The following is a 15,107-nucleotide window of genomic DNA, read 5'->3' as shown; positions in this document are numbered from 1 at the left end:
CTATATACAAGATCATGTCACCTACAAATATAGTTTTACTACTTCCTTTCCAATATGGGTGCCATTTATTTATTTATTTTAAAATGTTTGTATTGATTTTAGAGAGAGAGGAAGGAAGAGGGAGAGACAGAGAGAAACACTGATGTGAGAGAGAAACATCAATCCATTGCCTCCCTGGGATTCAGACCTGTAACCTTTTGGTGCTTGGGACGACACTCCAACCAACTGAACCACCCGGCCAGGGCCTGAGTGTTTTTTTTCATGAGTAGATGTTAAATATTTTAAAATACTTTTCTTTGTCTATTGAGATGGTTATATAGTTTTTGCCCTTTATTCTGGTGGTATAGTGTATTATGTTAATTGATTTTTGGATTTTAAACCAACCTACCATTCCTGGAATAAATCCTACATGGTCATGGCGAGTGATCTTTACTTATTTCTACATTTGGTTTGTTGCGGATTTTTTGCATCAGACTCATAAGAGATATTGATCTGTACTTTTTTTCTTATGATGTCTTTGTCTGGTTGGCATTTGGGTGATACTGGCCTCCTAGAATGTTACTCTTTCACTTTTACAGATGGGGAGACTGAAGTATAGAGAGGAAGGGAGGTTATGACAAATGTATTAGCTAGCTCGGGCTGGCATGACAATACCACAGATCGCATGGCTGGAACAACAGACATTTATTTTCTCACCGTCCTGGAGGCTGAAAAGTCCAAGATCAAGGTTCTGGCTGATGCAATTTCTAGTGAGGGCTCTCATCCTGGCTCAAGAACAGCTGCCCTCACATGGCCTTTCTTTGGAGCATGTGTGTGGACAGAGAGAGGGAAAGGGAGGGAGGGTAGGGCTCCTTGGTGTCTCTTCTTATAAGGACACTAATCTTAGGGATCATCTAATCTTGGACTCCTGGAAGTGCTGTTGGAGAACAAAGAACTGAAAGTGACCTCAGTCCCAGTAGGGATTTCACAGACTGGTTTAAAATGGGGAGGGCCATTCTAGGGTTGCCAGTGTGTAACCTTGTTAAATGTGTCTGCTTTAAAGAAAGGAAGGAAGGCAAGAAAGAAGCAAAAATTTTAAAAAACCCACTTACCATCTAATATGGTTGGGACTTCATAAAGGAAAATATATTTTAGTACCAGAAAAGTAGAGTGGGTGTTATCTCAGACTAGAGGACAGTCCTTGAAAAGATTTATATTTCTGAGTTCCTGTGGACCTGTGAGACTGACCATGGACCTGGATTTGGGAATCACAGCTTTTGGCGACTAGGCCACTGTCTCCTTTAACTAGAAAGGCAGAATGCCTCTGCTGCCTGGCTGGACCCCGAGCCCACGTCCTGCCTAAGGTCAGGGTGATCTGAGCTGTCCCAGCTGCCTCCAGATTAGAAAGGGCATCTGGCCAGCTCAGTGTGTGTGTGTGTGTGTGTGTGTGTGTGTGTGTACCCTGGGATGGACTTTATTATGGTTGACACGCCTCGGTGTCAATCCCTGCCTAGGGAAGGCAACAGGTTAGATTGTTTCAGGCCAGTTGGCAGAAGGAACATGGATGTGGGGGTTGGAAGGAGCTGGGTTTCGACAGGGCTCTCTCCATTCTCTCTGACCACTGTGTCCCCACCTGGCAGGCTGGACTAATGCTGCTTTCTTGGTGGGGCTGTGTGTGGGAGGGACACAAGGAACTGGAATCCCAGGGCTTGGATGACACACAGTAAGGGCTCAATGCCTGGGAGGGCTCCTAGGATCATTGTAGGACCAGAGTGTCCTGAGATGTGCCTCTGAGTTTCAAAATCCCTGTATAGACCCAAAGATTTTAGTGCTAAAGGACTTAGAGAGCACATGACCCTCTGTTTACAGATGAATGGGAGAACAGGTTTCCCAGGTCCCAGTGTGAGTTGATGGCTGAGCAGGTATCAGAGGCAAAGATCCTCACTCCTGGCCCCAAGCCCCTCCCCTGACCGCATCGCCCCTGACCCGAAGTCCAGTCCATGCTGCCTCATGAGTTGTGGGGCTTGCTGAGGGTCCAGAGGCAGCTGCTCCCTCTGCCACTTCCCTCTGATGGACTGACCCCTCTGGAAATTGGCAGCTGTCTCAACCCTGGTATTTGGCTGTTTATTTGTTAAACCCCTGCCCTCTGGTTTCAAACTGGAAGTCCTCAGGGGACCTCCAGTGGAGCCTGCAGTTGTCCCCTTGGAGCAGGCCCGGGTACCTCCTTGGCCTGGTGGGACCTCTGGGACCACTGGATGGAACTGGACCTGAGCCCAGGCTCGGGTGGGATTTACCACCTACATTGGCTCCATTTGCCTAGGAACATTCCAGATCTAGCCCACATTCTGCCCATCTGAAGTTTTCCTCCCAGGAGTCAACAGCCTTTGGATTCTGAAAGCCTCAACAGCGCAGCTCCTCAGCTTTCTGCTCCGCGCCTCCCACAGCCCCCAGACAGCGCATTTCCCTCTCCTGGCCCCGCCAGGTCCAGCAGTCAAGTTACACTTTAATAAGCAATTAAGAAAACAGCTCCTGGAACTTGGCGTTTGTGCTTCTTCCAGCAATAAAACTGTTCCAGGGCCTTTGGCAGAGAGGAGTCGGAGAGTGATCACTTCTCTGTGTGGATCATAAAGGAGAGCTCGGAATGGCAAAATCTCATCTGCATGGCGAGGCCCCACACAGGGAGGAGGACGTGTGTGGCTTGCTGTGGAGACCATGCTGGGCCACTGCCCAGCCTCCTGGCCCCCGCCTGCCCAGTGATGCTTTCATGTTTGACTTTTCTTTCCGGCCTTTGTGTTCCTGCACATACTTCCTTTCGTAGGTGTGATCACGGTGTGCACACAGGATGCCCGCTTGCTCACCTGGATGATCACATGTGTCAACGTGCTCGGCCTGCACGGGCTTACTGGTGCTTGCTCTGTGCTCGACCATGTCTGGGGACAGACCAGTGGATGCAGCTGTACTGAGCTTATATTCTAGTAGGAACAAGGGGAGGCAAATTAATAAATAGCCTCAGCTCATGATGTTTTTTCCTGTTTGCTGAAGAGCCTTTACGTCATCGTATTTGATGTGGGCATAATATGCCGTCGAGTGGAAGTGCCCCGATGTCCCGTTGCCGCTGCCATAACGTGGCCCTTCGATTGCTTCCTGCTCTCTGGGCGGGATGACGGAGTGACTGTCATCGTGCACATTGCTTTCATCCATGTGGGTCGTTTCTGTAGGCTGATTTTTTTTTTTAGGTATGTCTTTATTGATTTCAGAGAGAGGAAGGGATAGAAACATCAATGATGAGAGAATCATTGATCGAGCGTGCAACCCGGGCATGTGCCCTGACCAGGAATCGAACCGGGATCGCCTGGATCCCAGGTCGACGCTCAACTGCTGAGCCACGCCCGGCCGGGCGTGGGGATCTTTTAAAAAGGATCATCGTAACATCGTTATCACAGCCATAACACTAGTTTTGTGTCACCATCCGATACCTTGTCGGTGTTGACGTGTCCTCACTGGTCTCACAGAGTCTTTTTGCGTTTGGATCAGGATCCAAAAAATCCCCAATCGCATTTGGTTGATGTGGCCCTTGAGTCGTGCTGAATCTAGAACAGTTCTCCTTCCTTCCCTGGAAGTACGTTTGCTGAGATAACTGCATTGTCTTGCTGGCCATCCAGCACCTGGGTCTTGCTAATTCCACCCTGGGTGTAGCTCAGCCTGCGTCAGGGTCCCCGAAGTTCCTATGACGGCTAGAGGCAGAGGCTTGATGAGATATTAAGCTCCGTTTTTGGCCTAATAGTCGTGGGTGGTGCTGTGTGCTCCATGGGGGCACAGAAGGTCCTGTGGTCTCTCTTGTCACCCGGCTTTTCCCCTGAATTTCTTATTTCACTGGGGATTTGCAAAAGTGATATACTGACTCTCTCATTCCCTCTGCACTAAGTACAGTACTTGCTGGGAGACAGGCTTCCTCAAGGTCAGGGGGCAGGAGGTAGGTCCAGGGCTGGCTTTCCCCTTGGTTTACCCCACTTCCAAGGAGGTGTGGGAGGCGCCCTCTAACGCTGGGGGGAAGGACGCTGGATTCGGTGAGCCCCAGGGCTCCTGCAGGTGAGGAGCTAGACCAGGTTAGACAGGGTCGGGGTGCCCGGGGCAGGGATGAGCTGGGAAAGGACAGTGGGCAGGGGCTCATGAGGGGAGGCTGGAAGTTGTTAGAGGCCAGTGCTGGAGGCCAGGGCCCCAGCCCCCAGGTATCCAGATATCTCTTTGGCCACCTCAGAACCAGCTGGAGAGGTGTGGACTCCAGGCTGGTTGTGTACTTTCACCCCCACAGCCCAGCTCAGCCCCCCTGTGGTGCCTGACCAGTGCGGGCTGTGGTGCTCCCCCCAGTTTTGCATTTGAGGAAGAGCTTGCCCAAGAGCACACAGCTGGTGGATGGCAGGAGGAGAGTGAGACCCCAGACCCTGACTCCCAGATCAGGCCCTCTCCCAAGGACGAAGAGGCACAGTGTCACCTCCCGGCTTATCTCAGGCCCCACTGGGGCTAAAACTAAGAACAAGGAGCCACGATACTTGCCCAGTATTTCCAGCCTGAGGAGGGGAGAGAGGGCAGGAGGACAAGGGTCCTCCTCGGTCATGGGTACAGCTTGGGGAGGGGTTTTGTGGAAGGGGTATGGGACCAAACCTGCACACACATTTTCCACGGAGACAGGCCTTCCCTGGTGTGACGGCCGTTGCTCCTCTCTCTGCCTGGGCCTCCCCCAGGCTGCCCAGCCTCTGGGGGCTGCAGCCGAGAGAGGCCCCCTCCGCCCTATAGAGCGTTGGGGAGATGGGGTCGGGGCCTGACCGCCCTGTGTGCGTGAGGGGCCAGAATGCTCAGGGTGTTTAAAAGAGGCAAAAAGAAAGAGAAAGCCCTTTGAACTAAGCCCCTTTGTGAGTTTGGACAGAGATGAGAAGGCTGGGCCCCTGGCAGAGGAGAATCCGAGGTGGACAGCAGCCCACACTGGCGACACCATCTGGTGAATTAGTTGTTTCCTGCTGTGCCTGGAAAGGGAAAATACTGGTGACGGAAACCAAGGTCAGGGCTCCTGGAGGAAGCCCCGTTAGAACCATTAACGTCAGGGGCATTTTTTCCTTAGTGTTGGCTGGTGACATTAATCTTAAGAGTTCTGTATTAAACAGTCTAATGTGTCTCCCGTCTGTCCTTCAGAAAGAGTTTGCAGGAGATCTGAGGTGAGGGTGGCCACACAGAGAGAAGTCAGATATCCTGTGTTCTCAAATTGAGGTTTATTTTACAAAGACTGTCATGCTTTAGCTGTGAGCAGCACGTTTTGAGTTTTCTAAGAAGTTTCCTTTGTCTCCTCTGGTGCTCAGAGCAGTTGGTGAGGAGCTGGGGGGATTTTAGATCCACTCTGCTGAGGAGGACACTGAGGCCTAATGGAGTTTTGTGACCAGCTAGAGGCAGAACCAGAACCCGTCTCCCAGCTTCTCAGCCTGCCTTCTTCTCCCTCCACCACGAGGGCCACTGCCTGGGGTAGTTTTGTTGTGGTAGAAAAAGGAAGTGTGTGGGCAAGGGAGCCACCAGCCCCTGATGCATGTATTGCTCTGGGTGGGTGTAGAGTTGCCAAGAAGTTAGAGACCAAGCTCGGTGTCCCAAGGACTAAGGTTATTATCTTAAGAAAAACATGAAGTGAGACAGCGCTGGCTCTGAGCCCCAGGTGAGGTCTCTCTCTGTCTCTCCAAGACTCTGGCTTGGCCAAAGCTGTTCCCTGGAGACTTCATTCCAGGAGATAATGCATCTCCGGGGCCCAGGCTGTGCAATTAAAGCAGCCCTGGAATGCTGTGAGCTGTCACATAAAACATGGCCAAAGGAAAGGGTTGCTTCCTAAGGCTCTCTCACACCCGGCCCAAAATAGAGCCAAGTGGGTCAGTCAGTGGCTGCCAGAATGGAGACTGTGTGTGTGTGAAGTTATCAGTAGCTGAGACCTCTCTTGCTTTCCCTTCTTCACATTGTATGGCTAAGCTGGAACCGTTTCCACTTTCGGGTGGTACCTTCCTGGCTTATTCAACAGCCAGCATCCATTGAGCACCTATAGTGTGCCAGGCTGGCTTTCTAAGTGTGCATTAGGTTGGGAATTGTCAGTGGTTTGGAAAGGGTTTAAATCTCAACCTGAGCATCCCTCTAGCACGCCCCCCCCCCCCATTGACTGAGCCCCTGCCTCTGTGCTCACTGCTGTCACTGTCAAGATTGTGGTTGTCACCAGAAGTGCCTCTTGCTGTTGCTCATCGCTGTTCTGCTGGGTGAGGCTTCATCTCTGAAACCCCGACTCCCAGGCCTCACATGGCAGGAGTAGAGCTCCGCAGATGTGAGTCTAGGAGTGATGGTTGGTGGAAGGTTGAATAAGCCAGTGTGTGATTAGGTGGGAAACCTGACCCCTCCCTTCTGTGTATCTTTTTGTTCTTTGTACAATTGTTGCTCTTCCAAGAGAGGGCACTCTTCTCCAGCAACTGAAAGAGCTGTGTGGGCCAGGGATGGGAATCCTAGGTTCTGGCCCCGGCTTTGCTAGCAACTCCTGGTGCAACCTTGGGCGAGTCACTCTGGCTTGCCTGGGCCTCTGTTTTTCTTTGTGGCCTGTGGTCACTACCACTGCTTCGTCTTCCTTGAAGGTGGTAAACACCAGCATGGGTGTGGTGTCAGGTGGGAGTGGGGTATACAGGGTGTGGTGGGTAGGGGTCTGGGACACCAGGCTGACTCACTGGGTTATATGCAGGGACAGTGGGCTCCTGAGGGCCGGGACCTTGTCTGGTCAGTTCTGACTCTCAGAACCTGGCCTAGGGGTAGGCGCACAATGTTTGTTGAATGAATGGCACACAGAGAAGTTCACTGCCCCAGGTTTAGCCCCTTCACACTTTGAGAGCTCTGAACAAAATATGACATCTTTGGAAAACTAATTACCCTTCTGTGGGCTGAGGGCCATTTCCTCCCTTCTGGGCACTAGGCATAGAAAGCTTTATTGTACTTCAGGCCCCATGGCCACACAAACCTGTGGGGACAGTTTGCAGGGACTCATGGAAAGCCCCTGGAAGCAGTTATTGCTGGTTGCTTGGGGGCCAGTGTCTGCCAAGGAGAAGGGTGGCCTCAAACTTTGAGAAGAAGGATTGGTCTGAGGTCTGGGAGCCTCCCCTTAAAGACATCTTTGAGGACTGTCTTCTGCTGTCTGCCCAGCCTGGACCCCACCTCAGCTGGAGGGCAGGGGTACCAGGCCATGCTTGCTTCTGTTGAGTCGGTGGGGGGCAGGGCAACAAGGAGACTATAGCAGTGGGGTGTCGTCTGGCTTGCATTGACACCGGCCCTGAGCCTGGCTTCTCTTTTTTTTAATCCTCACCTGAGGAGATGTTCACTGATTTTAGAAAGAAAGAGAAGGGAAAGGGGGGGGCATTGATGTGAGAGAAAAACATCGATCGATTGGCTGTCTCCTGTGTGTGCCCTGACCGGCATCGAATCTGCAGCGTCCCGGGTGCGTGGGACGATGCTCCAACCAGCAGCCACCCGGCCGGGCGAGCCTGGCCGCTCTTGCTCCTCTCATTTCTGCTCTGGGGCCCTGTTTTCCTGGAACCTGCGCTATTCAGTTCTCCATGGACTCTGGCGGGTCAGTTACCTCTTTAACTTCAGTCCCCCTCTCTGCAAAGCAAGGGGGTTGATCTAGGCAATACCAGGCAGTCTGATGCGGGGCTTCACAAAAATGCAGGATGCCAGCATTTGTCATTTATTGATCTGACAAACATTTATCGTGTACCCCCCGAATGCCAGACCCTGTGCTAGGTGCTGGAGCAGCCTCATGAGCAGAACATGAAAGTCCCTGGAACCTGCACTCCACCGATTCAGACACACAAGAAATAATATGGGGTCCAAGTTATGGAGCGTTAGGTATTGATATGTGTGCGTGGGGGGGTGCTTACAGTTTTACATAGGGTCTGGGTCAGGAAGGGGCCTATGAGAAGGTGGCATTTGCACACAAACCTGAAGGAAGTGAGGGAGGTAGCCGTGCTGAAGTCCAGGAAGAGAATGGGGCAAGTGCAAAGGCCCTGAGGCGGGAGCTGCCTGGTATGTTTGAGGAGCAGACACAGGAGACAGGGAGGGGAAGGAAAGAAGGTCAGAGGTTATGGGGGCAGGAAGGGCAGACCGAACGGGCCTTGTCTGGGATTGCATGGACTTCAGCTTCTACTCAGAGTGCTGGTGGGGGCAGTGCAGGGTGTGGAACAGAGGAGCTGCCTGAATGTTCAGCAGTCACTCTGGTGCTCTGTTGATAATAGGAGCAGGAGTGAGGGCGAGGATGGTGGTGGGGAGGCCAGTCTGAGATAGGGTGGCTTGAATCAGGGTGACGTGAGGTGGGCAGCTTCCGGGAGTGTTCTGAAGTAGAGAGGACCAGATTCCCTGAGTGGCTGAGTGTGGGGTTGAGGAAGGGAGATGTCAAGGAGGGGCATCAGGTTTGGGCCTGAGCAGCAGGAAGGATGGAGGTGCCAGTACCATGGGCAAAGCTGAGGGTGGGGCAGATTTGGGAGAGCGAGGCAGGGGCGTTTAGGACTTCTTTGGTACATTTGAGAAGCCCTGAGCTGGCAATTGCATGTCCAAGTCTGGAGCCCCAGGTACACATGTGGGAGTGACCAGTGTGCTGTCTAGAACCTAGATTCTAGATGGCAGTGAAAGCATGAGACAGGATGAGATGATCTAGGGCATCAGCGCTCATCAACCAGCCCGGCACTTGCTGCAGAAGTACCAAGGCAAAAGTGAGTCAGCACTGGGGGTGGTGGGGAGGGAGTGTGCCGTTATCCCGTGGTTTACCAGAGGTGCCGAGAAGGGTGGGCTGTGGGGCCGGAGCTCACAGCTGGCTTCAGGAGAGTGGGGGCTTGTCCTGGGCCTGGAGGGTCAAGCTGAACACAGCCATGTCAGGCGGACGGGAGGGCATTCCAGGCAGGAGAGGAGAGGGGTAAAAGTACCAAGGCAAGAGTGAGGCAGGGAGTGGTTGAACTTGACTGTGAAGAAAGGGGCTAGGGTGATAGGAGAGCTGGGATTTTGGAGTTTGTGTCCCAGCTGGGAACTCTGTGACTTTGGGTACTTACTTAACCTTGCAGACCTCGTCTGTCGAACGAATGTCCCTCTTCCTTCACGGAGTCACTTGGAGAGTGGATTAGAATGTAACGATCAGATCTGGATGTAATGTGCTCTCCCCAGCAGTGCTCACACCTGCAGAGGCCCGCCAGCCCTGCCTCGGTGCCCAGCTGGAAGCAGAGCTTCACCAGAGCCAGTGCTGGCCACATCAGGCCTGCGTGGGTGCCGGGCAGACTGCAGGTTGGAGGGGCCGGAAATGCCAGTGCCCTGGCCACCATTCCCGGGCCCCTTCTATTTCAGGGCTCAGTCCCAGTGGACGAGGAGCCCTTGCCCGCTGCACCACAGCTAATGACAGCCTGGCCTGCCAGGCCATTTAAAAACAGCTCCACTATTTTTATCAGTAGGAGGTGGCTGGCCTGTCTTCTTCCCCAGACAGTGCAACATGGGTGATTTTAAGGAAACCAGGGCCTTGATAGGAAGATGGGTCATTCCTCAAATCACAGACTTCGATTGGGCAGGATGTGCCCACGGAACCTTCCGGGGAGTGTCTGGCGTCACCTTTACCCAGTGGTCTGAATTTAGAGATAATTCTACCCTACCTTGCCAGTGGGGCTCAGAGGAATTGCTCAGCCCCTCCACCTCGAGCATTGCTCAGACCCGATCTTTGATGGTGTCTCTGGGCTGCAGGCCTGTGTCCCTATGGGAGCAGGGGCACCAAGAGGACAGGGTTGGTGTGGCCCTGTCCCAGAGCCAAGCCCCGGGCTGAGGGCTTTGTGTGCCCTCAGGATATTTCTTCTGAGCTGTTTCATTGAAAGTAGTTTAAAATGGCTTTTGCTTGGTGGGACTGCTGGTGATTTCCTTTCCTTCTTTCTAAGAAAATGGATTTAAATGGACTCCAGGCCTCTGGATGGAGCCTGGGAGGCAGCATAAGGGATGGGGTGGCGAAGCCCCAGGCAGCGCAGCGTGAAATACCTGCCCATAGGGGTACCAGCTGCATTGTACTGGCCACGGTTTGTATTTAGGTAAAATCTTTTTTGGTCCACTGCCTAATTCTAAACAAAATTGGTTGATAGTTAAAACAACAGGCATCCTGATCTGTCTCTCTCCCACCCCTCCCCAGCAGCAACCATGGGGCCATTCCCAATCTCAAACCCTCCAGGAGCCTTTGCCGGCCCCCTCGTCTGAGGCAGGGCTTGGCTTGGCCTCTGGGTGTTGCCTCCATCGTCACCCTCTCCTTGCTGCTAGAACCTCCTCCCCCTCTGTCTACCTGGAGATGCCTCACCATTTAACCCCTTTTCTTCCTGTCTCAGGGCATCTTTCTGCCCCCTTTCACCTAACCCACCTCAAATATTGCCTCCTCTTTGATGCCCTCCCCAGTCCAGCTACCTGCCCTGCTTCGATTCCATGATCTGTCCCTCTGGATGCTTTGAATCTGCCTTCTATTCTCCCCCTTCCCCAAACCACCAGCACCACCATCTCTGTGGGCAGGGCCCGTCTTAGTCCTCCCTCCTGTTCTATGAATGAATGGACGTGGGTGGCTCTCCATGGTTTCTAGGTGCTTCCTCACACCTTACTTTACTGAGCAACCCCAGTTCCAGAAATGAGGGGTGGGGGTGGGGCTAAGTTTAAATGGCAGAACCAGACCCAGAACCCAGCTCATGTCTCCTAGGGAGTCAGAGCACTGGCTGTGGCCCCTGGTCCCTCCTGGGCCCTGTCTCTGTCCATCTCCTACCCTCTCCCCATCCCCAAGGCCCCAGAGCTCCTATGGATGGCGTGTAAGTTACTGTTTACTCACATAGCCCCAGGAGCAAAGAGGGCAGAGGTACCAAAGGCTGTTACCTGAGGCAGGAGTGTGAGGTGGGGGACCACAGGCCCCAAAGCAGGCCCAGTGTAGCTCCTGGTTTGTAGGACTCGGGCCGAATCAGGTCTGGGGAGAGGGGCCCACCTGGGAGCCTTCCCGCAGAAGCAGGGGGCTGACCCAGAGGCTGATGTGTGTGCCTGCAAGGAAAGGCTTCCAGCTGTGGCCCAGTTGGTGGGAAATGGCCTTTCCTGGTTTCCGGAGGCCTGGGATGGCTGTGCCCTCCCACCGATGTCCCAGGAGCTTGAGGGAACGGCGCCTGTGCCACACACATCCTCTTACTGGAGCAGTGAGAGCTGCTGTGGGACCTGGGTGGAGACCCGGGGTGGGGAGCACAGGCAGGTATGGGGCAGAGAGACCCTGCAGGGGAGAGCTGGCCCTTGTCCCCTGGCCTGCCCCTGACCCCTACATTGAGAAGAACCTTGAGAGGACCCCCTTCCTTCTGAGCATTCTTCTCCCATTAGCCTTCTACTAACTGGTCACTCCTACCCCTAATCCTTCAACAGCTCCCAGAGCTAGGGCTGTGGTGCTCAACACTGGCCATAGAGACTCACTCAGAAGTGTTCCCCAATTCCGATGCTCAGGGTCACCTCTCAGAAAGTCTCATGTGATTGGTCTGGGTGGGGCCCAGGCTTCTGCATGTCAGGGCTGGGAAGGTGGCCTGGAGGGTTGACTTCCTGGGTGTTGGGGGGTGGCTTCCATCACTGGGTGCTAGCCCAGTTCCCTTCTTGTTCCTTCACATCCTCATTCCAGCCAGGCCAGCCCTTTTCTGGTCCCCACCTGCTGGACACCACCCTCACCTCTGTGCCACCCCATCTGGTGCTCCCTCTCTCCGTCCAAATCCAGCCAGGCCCTCAGCCCAGTGGAATCCCTGCTCCCTGGGAGCTCATCTTTAACTGCTCTGCTGGCCCTGCTCTCCTTTCCCTCAGCTGCTGCATCTCTTGCTGATCCTTAGCCCTGGTGGCCTTCTGTGCCTGTCTCCAGCCTTGGAGAGGGTGAGGGCTGGGGTCTGAGGGCTGTAAGCCCACCTGCCCACCTTTGATCCTGAATCATTTGAGAAACAGGCCAGAAGTGAGTTAGGGAGCAGCTGAGGTGAGAGGCCAAGCTGGGGTTTGTTCCCCTTCCCAGACAGAGCTGAGCTTACTCTTGTGGGCAGCTGGAGGCCACAGAGCCCAGGCTGAGGTGGGGGATCCAAGTTGTATCCACAAGTCAGGGCCCTGAGAGCTTAGGCTTGCTTACTACTGTCCTGGCCCCTTCCCAGGCCACTGATCAGAGACCTCATACCCACCCCTCCCTAAGGGAGGCCCAAGGGCTTGGGAGAGAGAGGAGCCAAGAGTGTTTCTTCTAGTCCTGGGAAGTTCAGGGGCCGGGGGAGGAGATGTCCCCACTGGGGGCTGACAGGAGTTGGCAGTAAGGGTTAAGGGTCTTCCCTGGTGGTGAGAGCTGGGTGTCCAGTCAAGCCTATGGGGCCTGCCACCTGGGGGGCCTCTCCACACCTCAGGCGTGATAGAGGTGCCTGAACGGAGCTTTCCCATGGCAGCCTGTCCTTTTCTGGTCGCCCCTCAGAAAAGGACAGTGGCTATAATTTCACAGTGAGGAAGTGGGTGTTGGGGAGGCCAGGTGACCTGTCCATGCCCTCCTGGCAGGAAGTGGATTTCAGATGCACTTGGACTTGCCACCTGCATCCTTCCCTCCTGCCTCTACCCTGGTCTGAGGGTGGTACAGGATGTGTGTGTGAGTGTGAGTGTGAGTGTGAATGTGTGTGGTATGTGTTAATGTGTGTGAATGGGTTTGTAGTAAGTATGTAAGTGGTGTGTGTGTGTGGTGTGACTGTGGGGGTGGGGGTGGGTGTATGAGTGAGTGAGATGTGTGTGTGTGTTGTGTGTATGTGTGTGGTATGTGTGAATGTGTGTGAGTGGGTTTGTAGCGTGTGGTGTGTGTGTGGTGTGACTGTGTGTGTGCTGTGGGGGTTTGTGTGGTATGCATGTGTGTATGGGAGTGTATGTGTATCTGTGCGCGGTGTGTGGTGCATGTGGGGTGTGTATGTGTGTGATGTGAGTGTGTGGTGTGCAGGTGTGTTGGGTGGGGAGGAGCCCCTGCGCTGACCCCGGCCCCACGCCGTCCTGCAGGTGAAGGCAGCCAAGTCGGAGCAGGAGACCCGGAGGCTGCGGCTGCGGAGCCTGCAGTACCTGGAGCGCTACGTCTACCTGGTGCTCTTCAACGCTTACCTCCACCTGGAGAAGGCCGGCTCCTGGCAGCGCCCTTTCAGCGCCTGGATGCGAGAGGTCAGAGGCAGAGGCTGAGGCCGCCCCGAGAGGCCCCTGTTGAGCGGGACGCATTCTCCTCTCACACTCGTCTATCTGGCTGAGATCTTGTCTTGCTTGATCTTGGGTCCCTAGCACAGTGTCTGTGCTTGGCAGGCAGGCAGTAAATTTGATGAATGAATGAATGAATGAGGAGGAGGGAGGAGACCAGGCATGTGGGGAACAGAGCAGGGCAGTGTGTCAGGTCGGGTCCCTGCTCCTTTTGTCCCCAAGGCCAACATTGCCCGGCCTCTTCATGCCCATGTGTGCTTGGTCTCATCTACTCTGCAAGCGGCAAGATGGCATGGCAGCCCAGCACACCACCTTCCAGTCCGACCTTGGACAAGTTTGTTAACCCCACTAACCCGCTGCCCTCAACATTACAATGGACAGAATGTTGATGGTGTTGGCACCATGTAAGAAGGTGGCGGTGAGTGCTCTGTGAGATACACAGTTCCATCTGCCAGGCCCTGGACTAAACAGGCCTGCCTTACATGGCGACTGTTGCTCTCCCATTCTACGGAGGAGGAGACTGAGCACAGACTGGCTAAGTACCTTGTTCATAGTCAGCATTCGAGCAGCTGGTTGGCTCCAAAGCCCACCGTATCTGGCCTAGGACACGGCCCTTGAGTTCCACCTCTTAGCTTGGCCTCCCAGCTCTTCCTGGTCTTTCCTCTGGCGCAGCTGGTCTTAGAGGCAGAGCTGCCACCTCGTTACCTCTAGGTCAGGAGAGTGGCCTCCTTCCCTCCTCGGCAAAATGGCCTGTAATCACCCCTCCATCAAGACACTGGCCCCTCCTGACCTTACTGCCTGTCCTGGTGGTCCTGATCTGGATCAAGTCTGCATGAGCTCCCATTGGGCAGGCATGTGGGAAAGCAGGCAGCTGGGATATGGAAGGGCATGGGCTTAGGCAGGTGTGTGAGTGGGATCAGAGCTGTGGGGGATGGGAGGCAGGGGGGCCACTGCAGTGCCCGGTGGCAGGAATAGTGGCTGCTGGGCCGTTGTGCTGAAGGAAAAGCCGTGAGTGTGGCCCTTGGGTGGAAGAGTGTTGAGATGTGATGGGGTGTGGGTCACACCAAGGCCTTGTTGGGGCCACCCTCTTGAGCGGGCCTGGGCTCAGCTTCCTCTTGAGCCCCTTGGTAGAGTGGAGATGGTGGGGGACCTAGGACACTTCCACTTGGGTTCTGCTTGAGAGAGTGGGATCAGGGAAGCCGAGGCTAGGAAGGAGCTTAATCCCCTCCCCAGCTGAACCTGGGTGTGGGTGTTGGAGGAGGTCAAGGAAGGAGAGACCTGCTGGTCCAGTTAGGAGTGTGGGGTTCTAGCCTCAGAGCCCCTCTCTCCAGGGGATGAATGGCAGGTGGGGGTGAGGGTTGTTTGAGGACTTTTGTTCTGAGTGGACCCTGATCTTCCCTACCCCCAGGCCTGGGCCACTGGGCAGCAGAGCTCTGTGGAGCGTGTCCAGGGAGGCCCCAGGTAACTTGCTGAGGCCCACAGCCAGAACTCACAGCCAGAGGGCTCTTGCTGGCTCCCAAGTTCACACAGCCTTCCCCAGAGCTCCCTGCAGGCCCAGCTGCAATGCCCAGAGCCTGTCCCTGTGGGAGCAGCAGGGCTGCACAGGCACAGGGCTCTGTCTCCTGCACTGCTGACTTTCGGTGTGTACGTAGCCCTCCACGACGGGCCTGGCAGGTAGAGCCTGTTATCCCCATTATGAGGAAATTGAAGCTCAGAGCAGTTAATAGCGGTAAAACACAAACTGGTTCAGTTCGCTGAGCTGGTCGGAGGCAGCCCTGGGCCCCAGACTCAGCTGTGTGCTTCGGAGCCCAGGAGGGAAGGAAGGCACAAAGTGAGGCAGGATGACCCGAATGACACCCTCCCTCCCC

General features: G+C 54.6%; 1 protein-coding gene across 4 annotated transcripts in view; it reads left to right on the top strand.

The window, feature by feature from the left end:
* The window catches only part of PALD1 (phosphatase domain containing paladin 1), a 75,303-nt gene that overhangs the window by 58,322 nt on the left and 1,874 nt on the right, over positions 1-15,107 (top strand). For all 4 annotated transcript variants that reach the window (XM_016198341.2, XM_087824369.1, XM_016198340.2 and 1 more), the window contains exon 19: positions 13,054-13,209. In XM_016198341.2, coding sequence (XP_016053827.2) covers positions 13,054-13,209 — 156 coding nt within the window. The remainder of the gene's footprint in view (positions 1-13,053; positions 13,210-15,107) is intronic.

This window comes from Miniopterus natalensis, chromosome 14, assembly GCF_054644295.1.
Source record: "Miniopterus natalensis isolate mMinNat1 chromosome 14, mMinNat1.hap1, whole genome shotgun sequence".
In the NCBI taxonomy this organism is placed as follows: Eukaryota; Metazoa; Chordata; class Mammalia; order Chiroptera; family Miniopteridae; genus Miniopterus; species Miniopterus natalensis.
This window is presented reverse-complemented; position numbering and strand designations above follow the sequence as displayed.